General features: G+C 36.3%; 1 protein-coding gene across 1 annotated transcript in view; it reads left to right on the forward strand.

Moving 5' to 3' along the window:
- MAN2A1 (mannosidase alpha class 2A member 1) overlaps positions 1-20,564 on the forward strand; it is a 168,192-nt gene that overhangs the window by 88,223 nt on the left and 59,405 nt on the right. The window contains exons 11-12 of the mRNA XM_059418347.1: positions 1,368-1,482; positions 2,761-2,828. Coding sequence (XP_059274330.1) covers positions 1,368-1,482; positions 2,761-2,828 — 183 coding nt within the window. The remainder of the gene's footprint in view (positions 1-1,367; positions 1,483-2,760; positions 2,829-20,564) is intronic.

Here is a 20,564-nt window from a genome sequence, read left to right on the forward strand (position 1 = left end):
AGAAACTTAGTTGGCTGATGGCCTGAATTTACATGCATAAGACTTTAATACTATGTATGTATAATATGTTTGCATAGTTAACTTACTGATTGTGATCACTTATCTTTGAAAGTAATCTCAATGCTCTGCAAAAAAAAAAAAGTTATTTCTCTCTTACACATTTTCTTGTTGTTGCATGACAACAAAAATGTTCTTAACATGTAGATCCAAAATTGCTTCCTATATTGGGGAAAATAATATAATCACTCTATAAATATAATAGATTCAATGGCTGATTGAAAGCATTTTTAGCCAAGTTTCTCTACAGATTTCTCCAGTGGCTTTACTTGGTGTTACCTGTTCTATAAAGCTTTAAAAAACAAAATGAAACTTGAAAAAAACTTCAAACAAATTCTTTTCCTATGTGTAGTGCTTCAGCAATAGCTGGTAATAGACCAAGATTATGTTCCAGAACTGATCTTGAATAGGTTGATTCATATGTATCTCTTTGGTTCCTCAGACATAAAAATACTGTTAGAATACAGTTAACTGTTTTATTTTATTTATTTATTTTTTTTACAGATTTATGTATTTATTTATTTATTTGTCAGAGAGAGAGAGAGCAAAAGCAGGGAGAGCAGCAGGCAGAGGGAGAAGCAGGCTGTCTGCTGATCAGGGAGCCAGACGTGAGGATCAATCCCAGGACCCTGGGATCATGACCTGAGCTGAAGGCAGACGTTTAACCGAATGAGCTACCCCAGGCATCTCACAGTGAACAATTTCAATGACCAAGAAAAGTGAAAAGGATAAAGATAGTTTCATTATCCAGACCTCTGAAAACTTTCTCTTTTTTTGAATAAGTATATGAAACTAAAGTTAATAAAATTTTTTTTTGAATTTTTCAGGCATTTGAGGTTTTTTTGAAGTGTGGATACTGATTGAATTTTCTTGTGAATGACAGTTAATCTCATGCTTTCTTCTGCTGTTTCAGCATTTGTTAAAGAATTTTCTGATGTAAAGGACCAAATCACTTCTTTTATAACAATGCCTTAAAGCATGTAGAGTGATCATGTTGAATATTCTTAGTATTTGGCATGATATTCATAGAAAGTGTCAGTAGTTTGAATAAGTTTTTACATGTTTCAGGTGTGTACAGGAAGTTTTCTATTTTAAATGAATCTTTATTAGTGATATCTTTTGATTAACCTTTTTTCCCAAGGACTTAGTTCTGAGCAAAGAAGAGTCAGTTCGTTAGATGTTCATTATAGGTTTCACTTTGGGAATACAGGGTGAAAGTAATGGTGGCTTAGCCATTATTAAAGAAACTGAAAATATTGTATACAGATATTTGAATTCCTTCTCAGACCAGTAAAATTTTTGGTTCACAGACTCTTCCATTCGTTAACGAATCTGAAGAAGATAATTGGATATTCTGCACTGCTACTTATTTTGAAGGACAAAAACTCATACAACTCTTACTCTTTTGATAACCTCCTAGACATGGTTAGTTGCTGCCTTTTATATTATCATAAAAATGTATGATTCTTTGAATCTTGGGTTGGAAAAGGAGGTGAGAAGCTGAATGAAAAGAGACGTTGCAAGATAGCGATTTCCTTGTATATGATTTGAGAGGATTTGTATCCTTTTATATTAAATATTCGTGTGTTTGTCTTTCCTATAAGTGTATCTTTGTTTGATTTATGGTGTATATTTTGTTCTAACTCAATCTAAACATGAAAAATAATGAGCTTGCTTTGTTACATGGAACATACAGCTTTCAGAACATTATTAAGAGGACATTGTAAGGTAACTGGATGTTATAATTAGTTATTTTTTCTTAGCTTCAATTAGAAGCCCCTTGGTATTGGAACTTCTGTAAATCCTTCATCTGTTCTTGCCGAGCTTCAACTTGAATAATCCTAAAGTCTTCTGGTTTCAGGATGAGTCCATGGAGGGCTGTGGGCGGTGCTCGGATATGTGTAACCATAGAGGAGCATTTAAGGAATCAGGAGATTAGCTATTAGCCTCAATCCTCTGTACCTGACTGAAATCTTCTTTACCTGTACTTGAAAAAGTTTCCTGACATCTGTGAGCCCTCATTCATTTTTCTGTAAGGTGGTATGATACCTGCCTTGGTTTGTATCATTGTTAGGATCAGAGAGGCCAATAAAACAGAGCATACTCTGAAAGGAAGAATATACTCTTCAGCAGCAAGGAAGAACAGTTGAAAAAACAATTGATTGCAAACCTCCTTAGACTTCCACGTGGCAACACAGATGTTTCAAAATTGTAACGTTTTATCATTAGAGTCTGTTGTGAACTATACATGTTGAAATTTTACAGTCATTAGAACTCACACATCTGGAATCAGAGATGATAATTCAGTATTTTCATATACTGATGCTTGCAATCGAATTATAGTTACACATTTTCATATTAAAGTGAAAAATCCAATAAATGAACATACGTTGCTTAAGGATGTGAAACCTGTAATACAAAGGTAAAATAAGAAACTTTTTGCATTATCTTTAGTACTTTGATTTGCTTGGTTCCTAACTAGACTCTAGTAGTCCCTGGAACATACGCCATACTGAAGTCTAAAGACACACCCATAAAAATGTACTCATGCAAGAATTACTTATTTTGAACTTTGATGGAACTGATGTAGCTAGAAGGAGGATTTTTTTCCATCCATTTTAGGATTTTTCTAAGTACTATACATAACGGATTTTGAAACTTAAATTTTAAAAGTAAAATAAAAATTTTTGTTTATTTTTATAGGATTTGAAACAAAACTCACAAAGTTCTCTACCACAGAAAACTGTAATAACGCTGAGTGCAGAGCCAAGGTAAATAATAATTTCTCATAAACTTTTGCAACTGTGCTGATGACTTTTTTGCTTTCCATGATTCTTTTCTTTAGCCAGGATGTACTTTGAGGAGGTGTTTTATTTAATGAATTTATTAATTAAATTTTTTTGAAGATACGGATTTTTCTCCCATGAGTGTCATGCTCAGTGTTAATAGCTAACACAGTGTTTGGTACATTGATTGTTGAATGAACCATTATAATAATATTTTTTTACAGATACTTGGTATGAGATGGTAAATGATTTATGAATATGTTCTTTCTTAAATCCTTGTTTACTTACCTTCTTTTCATTAATCCCTTGATCCCATTTTTAAAATGAAGGAAGGAACTTAATTATCAAAGTTTCCTGATACAAATTATATACTAAGTGACTGTCATGGTGATGGTCAGACTGTATCGTTTTAGCATGTGGATTTATGTTAAAGTAAATGGGAAAGATGTTCAGTTAACCTGAAAATGGGGTGACTAATTGGTAGCTGCCTCTGATTATTATAAAGAAATGTTTCATGTTTTTATTGGTAATTATTTAACCAAGTATTCTGTTTTTAATGATGAAATATCACTAGGTCAGTATCCACTGTCCCCAGATACACAGTATATTCTTATATACTATAACTTTTTGCTGTCTAAATGGAGAAATTTAGTATGTAGAAATGGTAGGATAAAAGAATAATTGTAAAGGATAATTCATGATTTTAATTAAGTACTTTTTATTAGGATTATTTTAAAATAAGTGGAAGCAAAGTATTACAGAAAATTTACAATCCTTGATAAAATTGACATTTTAGTTATGCATAGAATAAAGCCTTAGTTGGTTCTAAATCTCTTCAGGAAGTAGAGTCTTAAAATGTATACAGCTCATACCTTTGAACAAGAAGACAGGTATTTTTTAGTAACACTAAAGTATCGCTAAAGTGATGGTAAAGAAATCCTGCATTTCTTTTTTTTTAGCCAGAATAAGAAGGGATTAACTGGAAAAGACAGTTTAAGTCTCAACTTTAAAGTCTTGTTGCAGGTTTAACAGCCGTCAGGTTGCCAGGTCATGAGAGAGTAATGATACCCCCATTGCAAAATGTTTTCTTTGTCTCAAAATAAATAGTATTTTGATGTAGCTGAGGTTATATGGCTGTTCCTTAAATATTGTGCCCCTTATAAACTCTGATGCCTGTAAATTTCTTTGGCCTTAGGTATAATCCCCCTTTTCTATTTTGGTGGGGAAAGATCTTTGTTTCTGCTGACTCTAAGAATGTCTTATGCTTGCTGTTAAGTAATTTATGCCCTCCTATACCTCATTAGTCTCCCTTTGGGTGTATGGCATGGTGGGGTGGGTGGGATGGAGTTCTAATGGTTTACAAACCCTGTGGCTTTTCTTCTTCCTCTATTGTCCTTGCTTTAGCCAGGAGTAAGTGATAATTTAGCCCTACCTATGAAGGAAGAAAGGAGATCCAGGTGTATTAACTAAGAAGAGGTTTATTTTTGAGCTTTAATATTGAGGAGTTTTAATTATAGATAAATGTAAATAGAATTTTTGAGACTTAGTGAAATTATCACTTTCTGATACTTCCTTTTGAACGGTTTGTGTTTAAATAGTGTTCTTCATCTATTACTTCTTCATAGTTCTTTTCTACCAAATGTCAGTGCTACTGCTGTTTCTGTAGTTAAGTAAACTGGGGATACTTAAGATTGTCAAATTCTTATTTCTGTCTTTAGTATTTATTTTGTACTTGAGGACCTCATGAATAGAATTACGTGTACTTCTGGTTTTAAAAATCTATGTTTTACTTGTTAGCCGCAAATAATCTGAATGACTGATCTCTCAGTAAAATCAGTGAAGGATGGGGGAATGTCAGTGGCCTTTGAAATGGAAAAATTTGATAGTTTCATTTAGCAGGTACTGAAAGTGAAGTCATTGACCTTCTTAGTCTTGAAGTTGAAAGTTTCAGAAGTATGGTTGTGAGTCTTTCTCATGTTCTTCATGAGTTTTGTATAGTGATCTAAGGCTTAGCATTATTTGGATGATAAGAATAATTCTTGTTTGAGCAACAGAGTATTAATCTAAATAAACATGCATTCTCAAGTGAGAGAGACATCCTCCTTAGGAGGGTAAAAATTGGTTTTTGGGAAGTTTGAAATAAAAGGATTTTTTAAACATATAAAGCATAAAAATAGTACTAATAGTACAATAACATATACTTTTAAGTGTTGTGTTAAAATTGTATGTGGGGGATGATTAGCAAAAAATGTCTAAAAGAGTCTGTAAGGAGTTATGTGAAAAGTATGAGAAACACTGATCTAAGCTCACACAATTTCAATAATACATGTCAGTGAATTTGATCATGCTGTTTGGCAACATTAGTTACAGCTGTAACCTAACATAATTTAGTTTGGGAGTATATTTTTTTATTTTTTTAAGATTTTATTTATTTGCCAGAGAGAGAGAGAGTATACACAAGCAGGCAGAGAGGTAGGCAGAGGCAGTGAGAGAAGCAGGCTCCCTGCTGAGCAAGGAGGCCATTGCGGGACTCGATCCTAAGACCCTGGGATCATGACCTGAGCCGAAGGCAGCAGCTTAACAAACTGAGCTACCCAGGCATCCCAGTTTGGGAGTCTTTAAAAAGGAGTCCCTAATCTGCTCATGGGGATGTAGTACATGTCCATGAGCCTAACTGAGTTCCCAAGATTAGATAAGCTCTATGGTATATGCACCCATAGTCTTTATATGGAAAGCAGGTATAATTAGGGGTTAAAAGTTAGGATACCTTGATCGAGTCATCAATTTTCTAGCTTAAAAGAATCCTTAAATGTACAGAGGTGTTTCTTTTTCTCTAAGGAAACCCATTTTTAAAAGCTGTAATACAAAGATTTACAGGATTAGGGACATGGAGGACATAGGAGATGGAAAGTAAACTCCTGAGACAGCCAGAGATTTCAGTCTTCTTTCAGTGTTTAGTACTTCAGACAGGAGGGAAGCAAATATTGCTGCAGCACAAGCAGCCAAGTCATGTGTTTTGAGAACGTGTGAAGGAACTTTTTTTTTCAATGTGGAAAATTTTAAATGCCACCGAGTACACAACTAAAATTGCATTGAGATAACTTCTATAAATGTGAAAATTTAATTTTTCAAGTAGAAAAATCTTTTAGTTTGAGAGCAATTTATTCAAACCCATTACGTATTTATCATTATGTGCTTTTAATGTTTAGCAAGGTATTTCTTGGTAAGGGATCTTCTATCTCTTTTGGCTAGGAAAAAGAAGGGATTAACTTGAAATGAAACCATCAACCAGGTGGAGACACAAAAGAAAGTCATTGTTTTGGGGCCTTGAGTGACTTCAGAGTATCAACCAGATAGTAGAAGTACTCAATTCCAGAGAAGTCACTCAGTACCTCCCTTGCCCTGTACTTGTTGAAGGGTTCTCCCTGGATGGCTGCCCAGCAGCTCTAATTTAATTTCCTCTTGTTTTCTCTATGCATGCTTTCTTTTTGTATCCTAATATTTATTAATAGCATTATTCTCTTTCTGGTTCTCTAGGTTCTGAAACCCCAGAACCCACTTTGACTTCTATCTTTTCTTGTTCTTTTAAGTTTCATCAGCTGGAGAGTCTTTTGGATTTTCCCGTTTACTCATCTCTTGACATTCATCGTCTCCTGCCTTCCTATTACTTTCCGGTTTTAAGCCTTTTTTTTAAAATGTTTTACTTGAACTCCTGCAATGACTTCCTGTTTTTTTGTCTTCAGTTTCCCTCTGCTCCTAATTTATTGCATGTAATTGTCACAGGAATCTGCCCACAGCAGAACGTGAGAAAGTCGCTTGGGTGGAAGCGGCAAGGCTTCTAGGACCTAGTCTCAGAAGTCCTAGAAGGTCTTTCCGCTGCGTTCTTAGTCAGGCGAGTCACTAGGGTCAGCCAAGATTGAAGAGGAGAGAATTATTCTCCGTTACTCGATTTGAGGAGCACCTGCAGAAAGTGAAGAGAATGATAGCAGTCGTCTTTGGAGATGGTCTCCCACAGCTCACCCACTGGCCCCTACAATTCTCACACCTACCATGTGCACAATATTCCTTCTCCTTCCAAGATGCCAAAGTGTCATCCCTTTAATGATACTGGCCCCGAATTTTCACCTAAATCAGGTCCAAAATGATTCAGTCACATGGCTGGGAATTGATGTTTTCTTATTCCTGTCAGTATAATACTTAGTATAGGTTAATTCTGCTAGATTGTAAACTCCTTGACAGCAGGGGTCAAGGAGTTGAAAACTGCTAGGAGTTTAAAAACTGCTTTTACTTGTGTCTCCCACCATGCCATGGAATTACAGTCAGCATAGTAAGAATAGAATAAAGATTTATTGAAATATAATTAATTACCGTTTGAAGAGATTATTAAAGCTCAGACACCAGATATGCAGAGACCTTCTATGTGAAATTGTGGTATCCTGGTATATCTCCTCCCCAAATAGTTCTTTCATCTAGTGTTTGGAGTTTGTGTGCTGGAGAGCTTCTGAATGCACTGAATCCTGCTACAAGCAAAACTAAATTAAATAACAATTCAAAGCTTCGAATTTGCTCAACATTTGGACAGCTGCTCATTGGAGATTTTAGAGTTTCATACCATGATACCTGAAAAATTTTAGGTTCCATCTTAGCATCATTGCATTCTTACAGAATAACCTTTGTTGAGGGCTCTGTAGAATGAGTGGGTTCAAAAGATACTCCCAAATATCTAAGTGATCGCTTAGATCATCAGATTAGGGTTTTTTTTTCTTTTTTAGATTTTATTTAAATTGAAGTTAGTTAGCATTATAGTGTATGATTAGTTTCAGAGATAGTATTTAGTGATTCATCAATTGCATGTAACACCCAGTGCTCATTTCATTAAGTGCCCTCCTTAATGCCTGTCACCCAGTTATCCCATCCCCCGACTACCTCCTCTCCAGCAACTCTCAGTTTCTTCCCTGTAGGTAAGCATCTCTTGTGGTTTGCCTCCTCTGTTTGTTTGTTTTTTTAAAGATTTTGTTTCTTTACCTGACAGAGGGAGAGGTCACAAGTAGGCAGAGAGGCAGGCAGAGAGAGAGGAGGAAGTAGGCTTCCCGCTGAGCAGAGAGCCTGATGCGGGACTCGATCCCAGGACCCTGGGATCATGACCCGAGCCGAAGGCAGAGGCTTTAACCCTCTGAGCCACCCAGTCGCCCCTCCTCCTCTGTTTATATTTTCTTTTTCCTTCCCTTCCCCTATATTCATCCATTTTGCTTTTTAAATTCTAGCTATTAGTGAAATCATATGGTATTTGCCTTTCTCTGACTGACTTACTTCACTTGCCATAATATAGTCTAGTTCCATCCACATTGTTGCAAATGACAAAATTCATTCTTTTTAATGGCTGAGTAATATTCCATGCCCTGTGTATACCACATCTAATTTATTCATTCATCAGTTGATGGACATTTGGGCTCTTTCCATGTTTTGGCTATTGTGGACATTGCTGTTCAGATCAGTTTTTACACACAAGACTTTCTGTTGTTGCTGACTTAAAGAGTATTTGCCTCATTCTTTATTTTGTGTTTTTAATGTTATCACAAACAGTTCCTCTCACAGTAAATATCTATTGGTGTAATGAAATTCAAGGCTTCAGATCATTTTTTCATCAGTTACCATGTCATCAGTGTATTTTTATACCAAGTCACACTGTATCTAAGAAAGTATCTAATATCCCCACCACTTGTTTAAGCTTATTTTTTAAGTGAAGTAACCAAATTCACAGCCATACAGTTATTGTTTGGAAGTGGAATTTCTAGGAAATAGAATTCTAACCACTCAGATTCTGGCAATGTTATTTACTACAATATAGATAGACCTGGTAGAAACAATCAGTTGGCGTTCAAGAACTGAGCTGCATTTCCGCTACTTGAATGAAAGTGGTTCTAATCTGAGCACCTAGAGTCTCCTGAGGGCTTTGAATGTCAAGATGCAGCTTGCTTTGTACCTGGGGGTCTTTCTTGGGGGAGATGGAACAGTGTTAGCAGTGACAACTAGTGTAAGAACTGTGCTTATTGCTCACAGATCGTAGCGATGTGAGATCAAATCTTGTCGTGTACTAGAAAACTAGTACAGAAATGTCTTCACAGTAGTTAGCAGAAAAATAAATGTACAGAGTCACAAAGATCTGAGGGCTCCTGTCCTTGATAATGAATGGCTGCATTTTAACACTATCCCAAGGGAATTTAAAGTAATAATAGAATCCATGATTTGACTAGGATTTGACACTCTGGACCCTCTGCCTGTTCTGTTACTATGAGAGCAGCTGAAATGTCCTTTCCGTTTAAAGTTACTTTAGAACTTTTCTTTTAATGGGGGAATTGTTAACTGACAGTACTGGAGACTCTTAAAAATAAAACTGAGTTCTAGTCTAGTATAGGTCTGTCTGGATATTAATAGCATAGTCTATTTAAGAATTAATGCTCATTACTGGATTTGAAGGAGGAGTTCCTAAACTCTCCTCTGAGATGCTCTTCTGTTTAAGTATTTATTGCTTGTGAAAGGTATTTGTGTATTTTCATTGATGTTGTATCTGAGTTACATTTTATTAATTTTGACTTTTCCAAGATAGACATTGACCAGTTCACCAATTATCCAGAAACACCTTTCAGCCTGTGTGTAATGTGGGATATTTTTAGAAAGGGTGTCCGACCCTCTACTATTCTGAGTAGAATATAGTACGTTACTTTAAGTAACCAAAAACTTCCTAGGGAGTTAGAGATACCATCAACATGATATATTAGTTAATTTTATATTAGAACTAGTTTAAGAGCCTTCGTGTCTGGATTGCAACATCAGATAATCATATTTGGTGTTTGCTATTCTAAATCTGTCATTCGCAGTCTTGTCTTTTGCCTGATTTTTTTTTTTTCAGGGAAATATAAAGTTCTCTGGGGGAGCGAATAGGAGAAAAAGCCCTACCTTTCCCACAACAGTCTCCCTACCCTTAACATTTCTATTTATTTTATGATATCAGAAATGACGAGTATTAATTCCTGAAATACTGTTTCAACCTTACATTGACTTAGACAAATAACACCTATTATGTGGAAAAACAAAAAAGTTGACACTTTGATTTTATGTGATGGCAGACGAGGGACTCTGAGACTGACTCTCTCAATTTCCTATTAAAACTCATGAAAACAAAGAAGATGATGAACAAACAGAGGATCACCAAACCTTGGTTTGACAGTCACCCTATTGCCACAATTTAAGATATCCACAAACTATAAAGTTGATCGACCGGACTGGAAAATACAGTTACTCACTGGCCAGTAGTAAACAGTTAGAAATAAAGTATGGAAATTGAAGTATGGAAGTATGGAAATTGATTCTTTTTCTTTTTTATAATGTCTACCCCCAAAGTTTTGAAATTTGTGTACTTTACCAACTAGAACAGAGAATGAATATTTTAATACAGGGCTGTGGCTACTTTTTGAGGCTGTTAAGGAGATAAAGTAGCTCTTGTTTACATTCTCTCCTCCTAAGATTTCTGTTAACCAATCTCCATTTAATAGGCCAACGAGATCAGCTGATTGTCTCCATTCCCTTTCTGTGCCCATGATAACCTGACCTTGTTCCTAATAGGCCACTAGCTAAGGAAATGGGCACAATTCCCTTTGTCTTGTCTTTCAGTTGAATGGTACGATTATCATGAAACAATTGTTTATTCCCAGATCAGTTGTTCTTATTACAGGATTTGATTAATTTTTACTGAACTGATGAATTATACAAAAAGATTGTGTTTTTTAAGCAAAGTTGGGTGCTTTGGAAATTTTCAATAAATGTGAGTCACTGGTGAGATGCATATAAAAAAAAATTGGGACGAAATCATAAAGCTGTAGAAGCAGTCTGTACTTGGATTGCTTAAGATTTTTTCAAGTGTTGAAGTTCTTGGGCTGCTTTAGGAAAACCTAACCTAGAAACCATACATGATTAATCACATGCATGGTTGTGCAGAAAATATGACACAGGACTCCAGTTAGTGGTCCCATAGTTTAAAACAGAAGCTTTGCTCTTTCATTAGTAGATTAGGAAATGTTATATGTGCAAGTATATTCGAGACATATATGAAAATATGAATTATTAAGTCATATGTGTGTAACTTAAAACTGTCCTACATAATTTTACTTTAAAGTCAACTTTATCTCTTTCAGTCAATTGGTCTATTGCCAGCCTTAATTACATTGATAAGAGGGCTTCCATTGTGTCTGTATTTTACAGCCAATTTGGAGACTGGATCTGACAGAAATAAAATAAGCAGAAACAAGTGGGGAACTGATGGTCGAGTAGAGTAGAGCATTGACCTAGGGAGGTGCTGTTCAAGGAAATTGCTATTGACAGTGGCACGGGCCAGAAGGATACCATGATAGTCTTTGCTGAAGAAAGAATCCCTCCATTTGTTCACCAGAGCTGGCATAAAATAATGGATGTATAGGCATAGCCACCTTGGATGGTGGCCTTTGGGAACTTGTGCACTCAGGTTGTCTGTATGCATGTGGACTTATATTCCTTATTATATATTTTATATGTTATATAACTTACTCCCTGTTCTCCATCACTGCATTTTCTTCCCCTGCTTTAGCCATTATTAACAAAGTGGTTATTTAATTTATTTATTTCTTGCTGTCTATCACCCTTGTTATAATATAAGCTCCATGATGGCAGGGAACTACCTTGCTTTTGAATTCCCTGGCAAATACTTGCTTTTGAATCCCTCGCCAAGTAACTTGTCAAATAAACTAACTCTAGGTAAGAGAGGGACCTTAATCCCAAAATAAAGACCAAGAGTACCTTTAGCATATCCAAGGTCTGGATGTGTGCTTCTATGAGGGTAAGTAAAGGGGAAGTTACCCCAGCAAACCTTTGCAAAGGCTCTTCAGAATGACAGAAAATGGCGGTACAAGAAGTCTCAGAAGAACAGTTTTACCTTTTAAAATGATTTATTTACAGAGACCAGGAAAACATTACAAAAAAGCCTCTTTGGAGTTCTCAAAAAGTCTGAGTCATGATCTCTAAGAAATCTGAAACGGAAAGCAAAGAGCTGAGACGAAAAAATGTGAGAAGATAACAGGGGAGCGACAGAAGGGAAGTTATTGGTGGGGGCACAACAAGAGAGCATCTTCACGAGCGATACTGAAGAGTGAGGCTGCCATTGTGAAAGAGTGTCCAGTGACATGAAAGAAGACCCATGTGATGCTTTGCAAGAATGCAGAGAAAAGGAAGAGGAGTGGAAACAACGGGTGAGAAGACAATAGGTATGGAGGACAAGATTTTAACAAAAGACAAGAGATTTTCTTCAGCAAAAAAAATGGAGCAGAGGCAATGATCAAAGATAGACTTGATGAAAAGTTTTCTGAGCCGAGAAGGTCTGGCTTTGTAGATAAAAGGGTTAAGTTCTGGATAATATAAATGAAAAGAAGGTCACTCCTGCTATGTGTTGGTAACTTAGTCCATATAAAAGGAAAGGGGCATATTTTAGAAGTACCCAAGCAGAAAGATAGATACTGTATAATATGGAACAAAAGTTAAACAGACTTAGAGTTCTTCTCTGTAACAAGTAAACTATAGAGTTTTTAAATCATTTTTATACTCACAGTTATATGTGAAAGCAACAACAACAAAAAGACATTTTCAAATATTAAAACACTTAAAAAGTGTACTATGGGTACTCTACTTTTTAAAAATTTTTGTGATAAAACCAACTCAGAGGACTAATACTTGAACCAAAAGTAAGAAGACATTGAAAATAATGAGACATCGTGAAATGCAAATCATGACTGGAAATTTGGTTACCAGAACTGAAGCTAGATATGTACTGTAGAAAAAGCTATAGGACTGTAGATGTGTAGCTTCAGATTATGTTAACATCTGAAAGAGGTAGAGAGTCAAGAGCCTATAAGAGATCTTAAATAAGTAATTGTTTTGCCTCAGGAAGATTTAAAAGATAAAAGCTCCTGGTGAGAGTGATATTTCCTACTCCATTGCCTTCATTTATTGTCAGTGTACTGTTGACTCACCATATACATATCTCTTCTGAGAAAAGTTTGCCAAGGTTTGCCTACAGGCCAGATGGATAGCTCCATCAGGATGGTCCACTTGTACCTCCTTCTCAGCGTGTATAACACTGAACTCCTGGGGCACCTGGGTGGCTCAGTGGATTTTGTGTCTGCCTTTGGCTCAGTTCATGATCCTGGGGTCCTGGGATCAAGCCCCTCCTGAGGCTCCCAGCTCAGCAGGGAACCCACTTCTCCCACTCCGGCTCCCCCTGCTTGTGGGCACGCATGCACTCGCTTGCTCTCTCTGTCAAATAAATAAAATCTTTTTTAAAAAATTTTTAAATTAAAAATAAAACTGGACTCCTGCTCTCTACTCAAATATTCTGTGGTCCTGAGTTCCTTAATAAAACTTCAGCATCGTCATCCAGTTACCTGGGCCTCAGCTTTAGAGTTTCTCATCAGTGTCCCCTTTCAATCTCAAAGGTGTACTCATTTGGACCATAAATTGCAGATAACTTGATCATCTTTGTCTCTTTTCTTTCACTTTCACCTTGTATCCAAACAAATACTAGGTCTTTATATTCTGCTTTCTAAATGTATCACACTTCTCCTTAGCTTCAGTACCAGTGCCCTACTTGAAATTGCTACTGTCTCTCCCCTGGGTGATGTGACGGTGACAGGGGTCCCTCCCTCATGCATTTGTTGGAGGAATTAAATAAGGTTACGTATATGAATTTAATTAGTATAGAGTCTTGTACTTAGTAGGCATTTAACAGATAACTAACAATGATGGTACAACTCAAAACCCTTCTTTTCTTTGTTGCCCTAAGGATAAATTCACAGAGTCTTTAACTTGAATTATGTGTCTGCATTTTGGTTTCTCTAGCATCATCTTTCACATCACCCCAGCCTGCACTGTGTGCTTTAGCCCTTCAACTATCAATTCTCTTAACATACCATGTTCTCTTAGTTCTAGACCTTTGCTGCCTGGAGACAAAACAAATCCCCCTCCCACCACATCCCAAATCATATACAACACACACACACACACAATTTGCCTGATTGGTTCCTGGTTATCTTTTAGGATTCAGCTTAAATATTGCATTATCTGAAAACTTTTTCCAGTATCCTTGAGTCAGACTAGGTGTCACTCTTGTATGTTCTCATGGGACTGTGCATTTAACCACTGTTGTCCCATATAGCACATATATATAACATTCCTCCGAAGAAGCTTGCGATAAACCCTGTGAAGGCACAGGCTGGGTCTTATTCATCACTCTTACATGACACTTAACAATCTGTCTAGAAAGTAACCTAGTAATAAGTGTTCAAATTAGGCATTGCACTGGAAGAAATCTATCCTGCAGAAGTAGTGCTGTGTAGAGATGAAGAGAACTGTGGGCAAAATCTGTCTCTCAGCTTTATCATCTGAAAAAATTCTTGAAAAGACTTAAATGTTCACCAGTAACCATCAAGGAATTGGTTGGATACACTGTGTTCAGAAAATTTTTATAAAGTTTAAAAAGATGCCCACATTAGCATGTATTTTGTAATAAAGACCATAGGATTGGTAAATTCTGAGGTTTTAGCTCAAGTTTTTATGCACTCTGCCTTTCACATTCCACAGAGAAAATACAGACTCACCTGAATTAAAGAAGTTATAAATGATTAAGTGAAATAAGGAAGAAGTACTTGGTATACGGGAGCTGTCTGCTGATTGATCATTAAAAATTGTGCTAGAGAAGGTGACAGTTATGAGAAGTTACGTGTAGTAATTGAGAGGCAGTTAGGGACAGATTTAAAACTAAACACTCTGAGGAAAAAGTGATCGATCTTTATGGGAAAATTTTTGCTTTAGGAGAGTCATCTTATATTCACTGTTTTCTTCTTTTAAGATCAATAGGAGTTTTGGGTACTTGAGTATAATTTGTTGTGGGTATAATATTTCATTTCAGATTACATTCAACTGCACATAACAAAAAGCATGCTACATAAGCTTCCCAAGAAAGCCAATTATTTTTCTTAGGTACAAGTTTCAAAGTAGTAGGTAGTCTAGGACTTGTGATTTGTTCCATGAGGTTGTGAAAGGACCCTTTTAGCTCTCAGCTCAGCATTAGCCTATGGTAGTTTTCATGGTCTCAAGATTGTGCCTGATTCTCTAGACGTTGCATTGTGTTCCAGCCCGGAAGGGGTAGGAGGAGCAAAGGATGAGAATTATGCCACTTGAGTCTCTGACTTGTATTAGAAGCTCCACTTGCTGAATTCTAATTATATTTCAGTGGCCGGGACTATGTCACGTGGCCACATTAAGTATGGAGAATCAAGGGCTTTTAAGCTAGGATTATTGTCTTCCTGAGTTTTTGTCAGGAAAGGAGAATATGAGAATGGCTATTGAGTAGGCAACTAGCATTATCTGCTCACTGGGTTCATTAACTAGATGACTCAGGCCAGCTACCATATTTTCTGATCATTGACAACTCTTCCCTGCGCTCTTCCGCTTGGACTGGAGTTGTATTCTATGCACTGTAGAAACAGGTCTTCACTGAATAAATCAGTCCTGGGTGCTAGAAGCTTCTGAAAATTTTCTTTTCAAGACTCTCCTACCAGTTTGGTAGAAAAATCGTATCTAACACGATTATTAAAAAAACAGCTTTTCCATTTATTCCAAAACCAAGACAATTAGGTATTGCAAGAGTAAGAATTGGGAGAGAGATAAAGTAGAAGCATATATGTCCTCTTGGGACTTGGGGTATACACATATTAAGAAAATATAATATTCTTGAACATTTGTTTCTTGGTGGCCTATTTAGGATCATGTTAAAAGATACTTGTTCCTTGGTTCAGAGAGTCAGCCATTTAATGACAGATTTATTTTGTATTCCTGCCTTTGTAGCACTGTCCTGGGATATAGTCATGTTTTCCTTCCCCTTTGATTTCTTGTTTTTGTTTTTTTTGTTTTTTTTTCTTTCTTTCTTTCTTGCTCAGCACCTGCATAGATAGGGTGTCTTCTTAAAGTAGTCTATGACTTCGACTGCTTATATTGCTTACCTTTAAATAAAATCCTCAATCCTTTACCTGAAATCTTTTGTGAATTCAGAATTTTTAATTTTTAAGAACATAATATGCATATATGGCATATTACATAAATCTTTCAGTCTGGGACAGGGCTCATTAAATAACTTAAAATTTCTGGATATTTAGAACAAGTGGAATAAATAATTATATGCGGTTTCATGTCAGTTCAGTTTAGGTTTTGCCACCAAATGAGTTTTGAAAAAACATGATTTTCAGAGTTCTTCAGATTTTGCAGGTAGAGATTGTAGATCTATATTATGAGATAATTAGTTTAAGGTAATTAGTAGCAAATTCCCTAATAAAGAGACAGTATGGGAGAAAGCACTATAACTCTTCTGACTGGCATTGGATTGCTATTACATCATGCTTAAGTACCTCGAATTTTCTTTGTCCTGATTCCCATCCCTTCCAAAAATTGAAAACTGTCTATCTTTCAAGAAATTTTTGCAAGTCGAGTGGTGCTGTCTTTTCACCCCCTGCACCACGTTCAGGAAGCACAGAGGTATTTCAGTGCTAACTTTTCTTCTTCCTAAGAGTCCTTTCCTGGACTCTGCTTGCCTATTAGTGCTCTAACTTGAGTGTACAGTATGCTTCCTCATTATCAGAATTAAAAAAGGAATTCTTATTCCTTTCTTGCGCCTCCTGAAGTAATACTGTTTATAACTTTGCATTAGGCATTTTAAAGTTTATGACAGGCATCTTTAAATAATATAACTGTATATTAATTCTTTTTACATTTTTACCGTCATTTAGAGATTTGAAGAAGCTATTTATCAGTAGGCTACCATCATTCTCACATCTTGATTTCTAAAAGATTTACAATGTAAATGGCTTTTGTCCCCTTAGTCCTTCCAGGGCATGGTACCTTAAATCATTCTTATCATCAATTTTATGTGAACTTGAAAAGAATTTTCCTTCCGAGGCCCTTATAATTAGTCTGCTGTGATTTTGTTTCTAGGTACAAAAGTCTTTTAGATTTTATTAGCTTTAGAGTTTATCTGTGGAAGTGGCTGAACAGACTGCATTGAAAATGATAGTTTTAAGTTTTATTTCTTCAAAAGCAATGGTAAAGAAGTTATGCGTTCAGTGAACACCTGCTAAATTGCCTGGTTAGTCTGTGTTTTAATTGCCTCTCTATTGTTTATACTTTAAATCAAACTTTCTTAACTAGCTATGTGGTTCTAGTTTATTGTCAGATTATTACACAGTGAATTAAGTTTATACAAGGCTTGTAGTTGTGTGGTTTGTCTAATGAAATTATTTTTTATTTTTTTAAATTTAACTTAATTAATTTATTTGACACAGAGAGAGAGAGTGGGGAGCAGAGAGCCCGATGTGGGGCTCGATCCCAGGACCTTGAGATCATGACCTGAGCCGAAGGCAGAGGCTTAACCCACTGAGCCACCCAAGTGCCCCTGTCTAATGAAATTAAAGCGATTTTGTTTGTTGCTTCCAACCTCTTACAGTTCCCTTACCAAGGATCATAATTAGGGGAGTGCAGAAGATGGACAGGAAAAATATGTGCCCTCTATCTGTTGGATCGAGATTTTTTTTGTTGCCTTACAATGTGAAGGCAGAGTTCGCACGGGGACTATCAACTGTAATCTGGGAAGGATTATAGTAGTTTCCACTTAAACTATTTGGAAATGCATAACTTCATAGAACCTAAGAAAAACTCCAGGAAGGAGATGAGATCGTGTCAAAGGAAAGCTGACGTTGGTTTGATGTATCTGCCAGATGTTGCAAATCTTGAGTGATTCTCTTCTCTCACTGCTGTAGTGCTACAGGTGCTCCCCCCGTGTGTTGGGAGTTATATAACGCACTATGAAAGAGAGAAAGCAAATATCCGCAATACCAGTAATTTTTTAAGGTGTTGGGGTTGGGGGAAGTGATGATTAAATGACAGTCCTTAGTTGTTGTTTTGTTTTGTTTTGTTTTTTTCTGGTTTCTTGCACACTCAGTCCTCTGTTCTCTCTCTTCTTTTCTCCCCGTGTCCATCATGTCTTCTGAAATTGCTGAGATAGAGCTGATTAATAACTCAAAGCAGTTCACAGCATAGACTGAAGTGATATGGCATATTTCAAAGTCTTCCATTCTTCTGAACCAGATTTTTTTTCCTTCTAAATGCAGATTAATAAAGCGTGCACTACAAGAGGAACAAGGAAAAGGATTTTAGTGAAGGTATCCTGATCCTGAAAAAGTCAGGAAGGGCTTCAAGCCCATCTTGGACTTCAGAACACTTCACAACTTTGTGGTAAAAGAAAAATTTTAAATAGAGCCTTTGGACTTATTTATTTCATCCTTATTTGGAGAGCAGCATTATTTTATTATTTTATTTTATTTTAGGCAAATATTGTATGTGAAATTAGGCTACTTTTCAAAGTAAAGCATACCTGGGTTTTAGGTTTTTTTGTAGGTACTGAATATATACTCAAAGTATTATAGGTAGTTGGATGGCTTGTATGTTTTTCTTCGAAACGTGTTCTTTATCCCTTGTGACATTGTGTTTGCCTTCACTGTGAGTGATGTTTTCTCTAGTGTTTTGTATCTTCTTCAGTCGGTTCATTGGATTGTAGAGGAGAATGTCTTTCCCAGGACCAATATTGTGTCTAAAAGTGTTTTGAAAATAGAAAGTGGTTTGTGTTTTGTTGTTTCCATATTTTTACTTCTTATATAATGGCTCACTTGCATGGAGAGATACAGCACCCATAAAAAATTGTTATTGTTGTTTTTTTCTTTTCACCTGAAAAACCTCACAGAGGCTAGATTTCTGTTGTTGACAAAGATGTACAAAGTGAATACAAACGTATTTGCCGTGTCTGTCTTTAGTAACAAAACAGCTTTATTTTACTGCATTAACTTTTAAGGTCTTTTTATTCATGAAAATCAGCCTGTTTATGTACTACGTGTTCCTCCAAAGTTACAGCATTATAGTTATTGGAGAAATGAAATGTTCTCCCGGTAGATGAAAATTACATTTTGATTGAACATCATTTCTTATGCAGTCACCCATAAATATAATGCCTTCTGCTGTCTTTTTAGAAAATGGCTACAGATGTGATTTCTGAATTGACAAGAAAATAGAACATCTTAATGTTTTAGGTAAAACAGATGGTATTTTTGTTTTAGGCAAAACTCCCTCATAGTGAAAGCGACTTAATTGGTGACAAGACTCTTGGGGTCAGCCAACTTATATACAGCTTTCGTATCTGTTTCTTATTATTATTGCTTTAATATCAAAGGTTTTAGGATAGTTGGAAAGGAGTATTTATTCTCGTTACTGCTATTTTCTGTTAGGCCCTGGAAATAGATGTAAGATTTTTCAGGCTTGTTTTATTTACAAAAGTTGTGAAATTGCATGTTGTTTCTACTTTGGTTATATTTTGGCTTTTAGAAGTGCTTTCCCCATTCCTGAAATATGTAGTTGTACTTTTTGACAGTTAACACCTTATAATAGTATTGAATTGCAGCTATAAAGAGTATTTGCCCCAATAAATTCTGGTAATGTTTATATACTAACTCTTTCGTTTCCATACATTGAGCTTTCAGCAGATTTCATGATCGGGTGCCTAAAAAGAGCACAGTATTGTGAAAGGAGCTCTGAGCTGAGAGTCGGGCTCAGTCTAGTCCCACCTCTGGCACTAACCATTTTTTGGAAACCTAATTTCATTTACTGCACATGCTGGGAGAGAGTGGCCTGAAGTACATGATTCCTAGAGTTGCAGCTAGCCTCCGTTGGTTTTCTTGTCTGTTAAAAACATAAATTGCTATAAAGCATACATTTGGATAAACGCTAAGGAAGGAAGTTTTTGAGTAGAAAACTCAACTGTGGAAATTAAGCAAGCTTGTCCAATAACTGGGACATAGGAAACTATTTTCCAAAATACCACCACGATTGCAAAATGGAGACTTATTACAGTAATTCCCTTCCTATCACCTCTTAGAAAAAGTTAGAACTTACTGAAAGAATAGCTTGTGTTATCATTATAGCAGTTCAGGAAGGTAGTCCCAATTTCATCTCAAAGAAACTCCTTTAAACCACAGTGTAGCCATTGGAGGTGATTAGAAGGTCTCCGAGTGAAGACTCTTTACTGGGGTGGGCACAGAGCCTTCTGATGAACCCCAGACCAAGAACCTTGGGGACGTGGGGACTCTGATGGGACTCTGAGTGCTGCAGATGGTGCGTCTTTTAGCACATACACCTTGAGTGTCTCCCCCAGAAAGGTGCCTTGAAGCCTGACTGCTTTAATGTAAATCCTGGCTCTGCACTTGAGTGGCTCTGCATCCGTGAGCAGGATATGGAACCACTCTACACATCTGTAAAATAGGCATGATTCTGGGACGGCATAAGTTAGTTAGGAAACTGAATGGAGTTAATCCAAGTGACGTACAGACTGAATGCTAGACAGTGTTCTAAAGGCCAATTAAGTGCAGCTGTTGGTGTAATTGGTATTATTGTTAGTGTTTTTACCATTATATCTGAAAATCTCCCTACCACCTGCCAAGTCAAATTTACTGTATTAAAAATAGCAAAATTATTTCTTTATATAAAGTGCTATTTGTGAATTACTGCTTTGTCTCTTAGTATTATAAACAAGCATAATTCTCTACT

The sequence above is a fragment of the Mustela nigripes genome, chromosome 12 (genome assembly GCF_022355385.1).
Source record: "Mustela nigripes isolate SB6536 chromosome 12, MUSNIG.SB6536, whole genome shotgun sequence".
Classification (NCBI taxonomy): Eukaryota; Metazoa; Chordata; class Mammalia; order Carnivora; family Mustelidae; genus Mustela; species Mustela nigripes.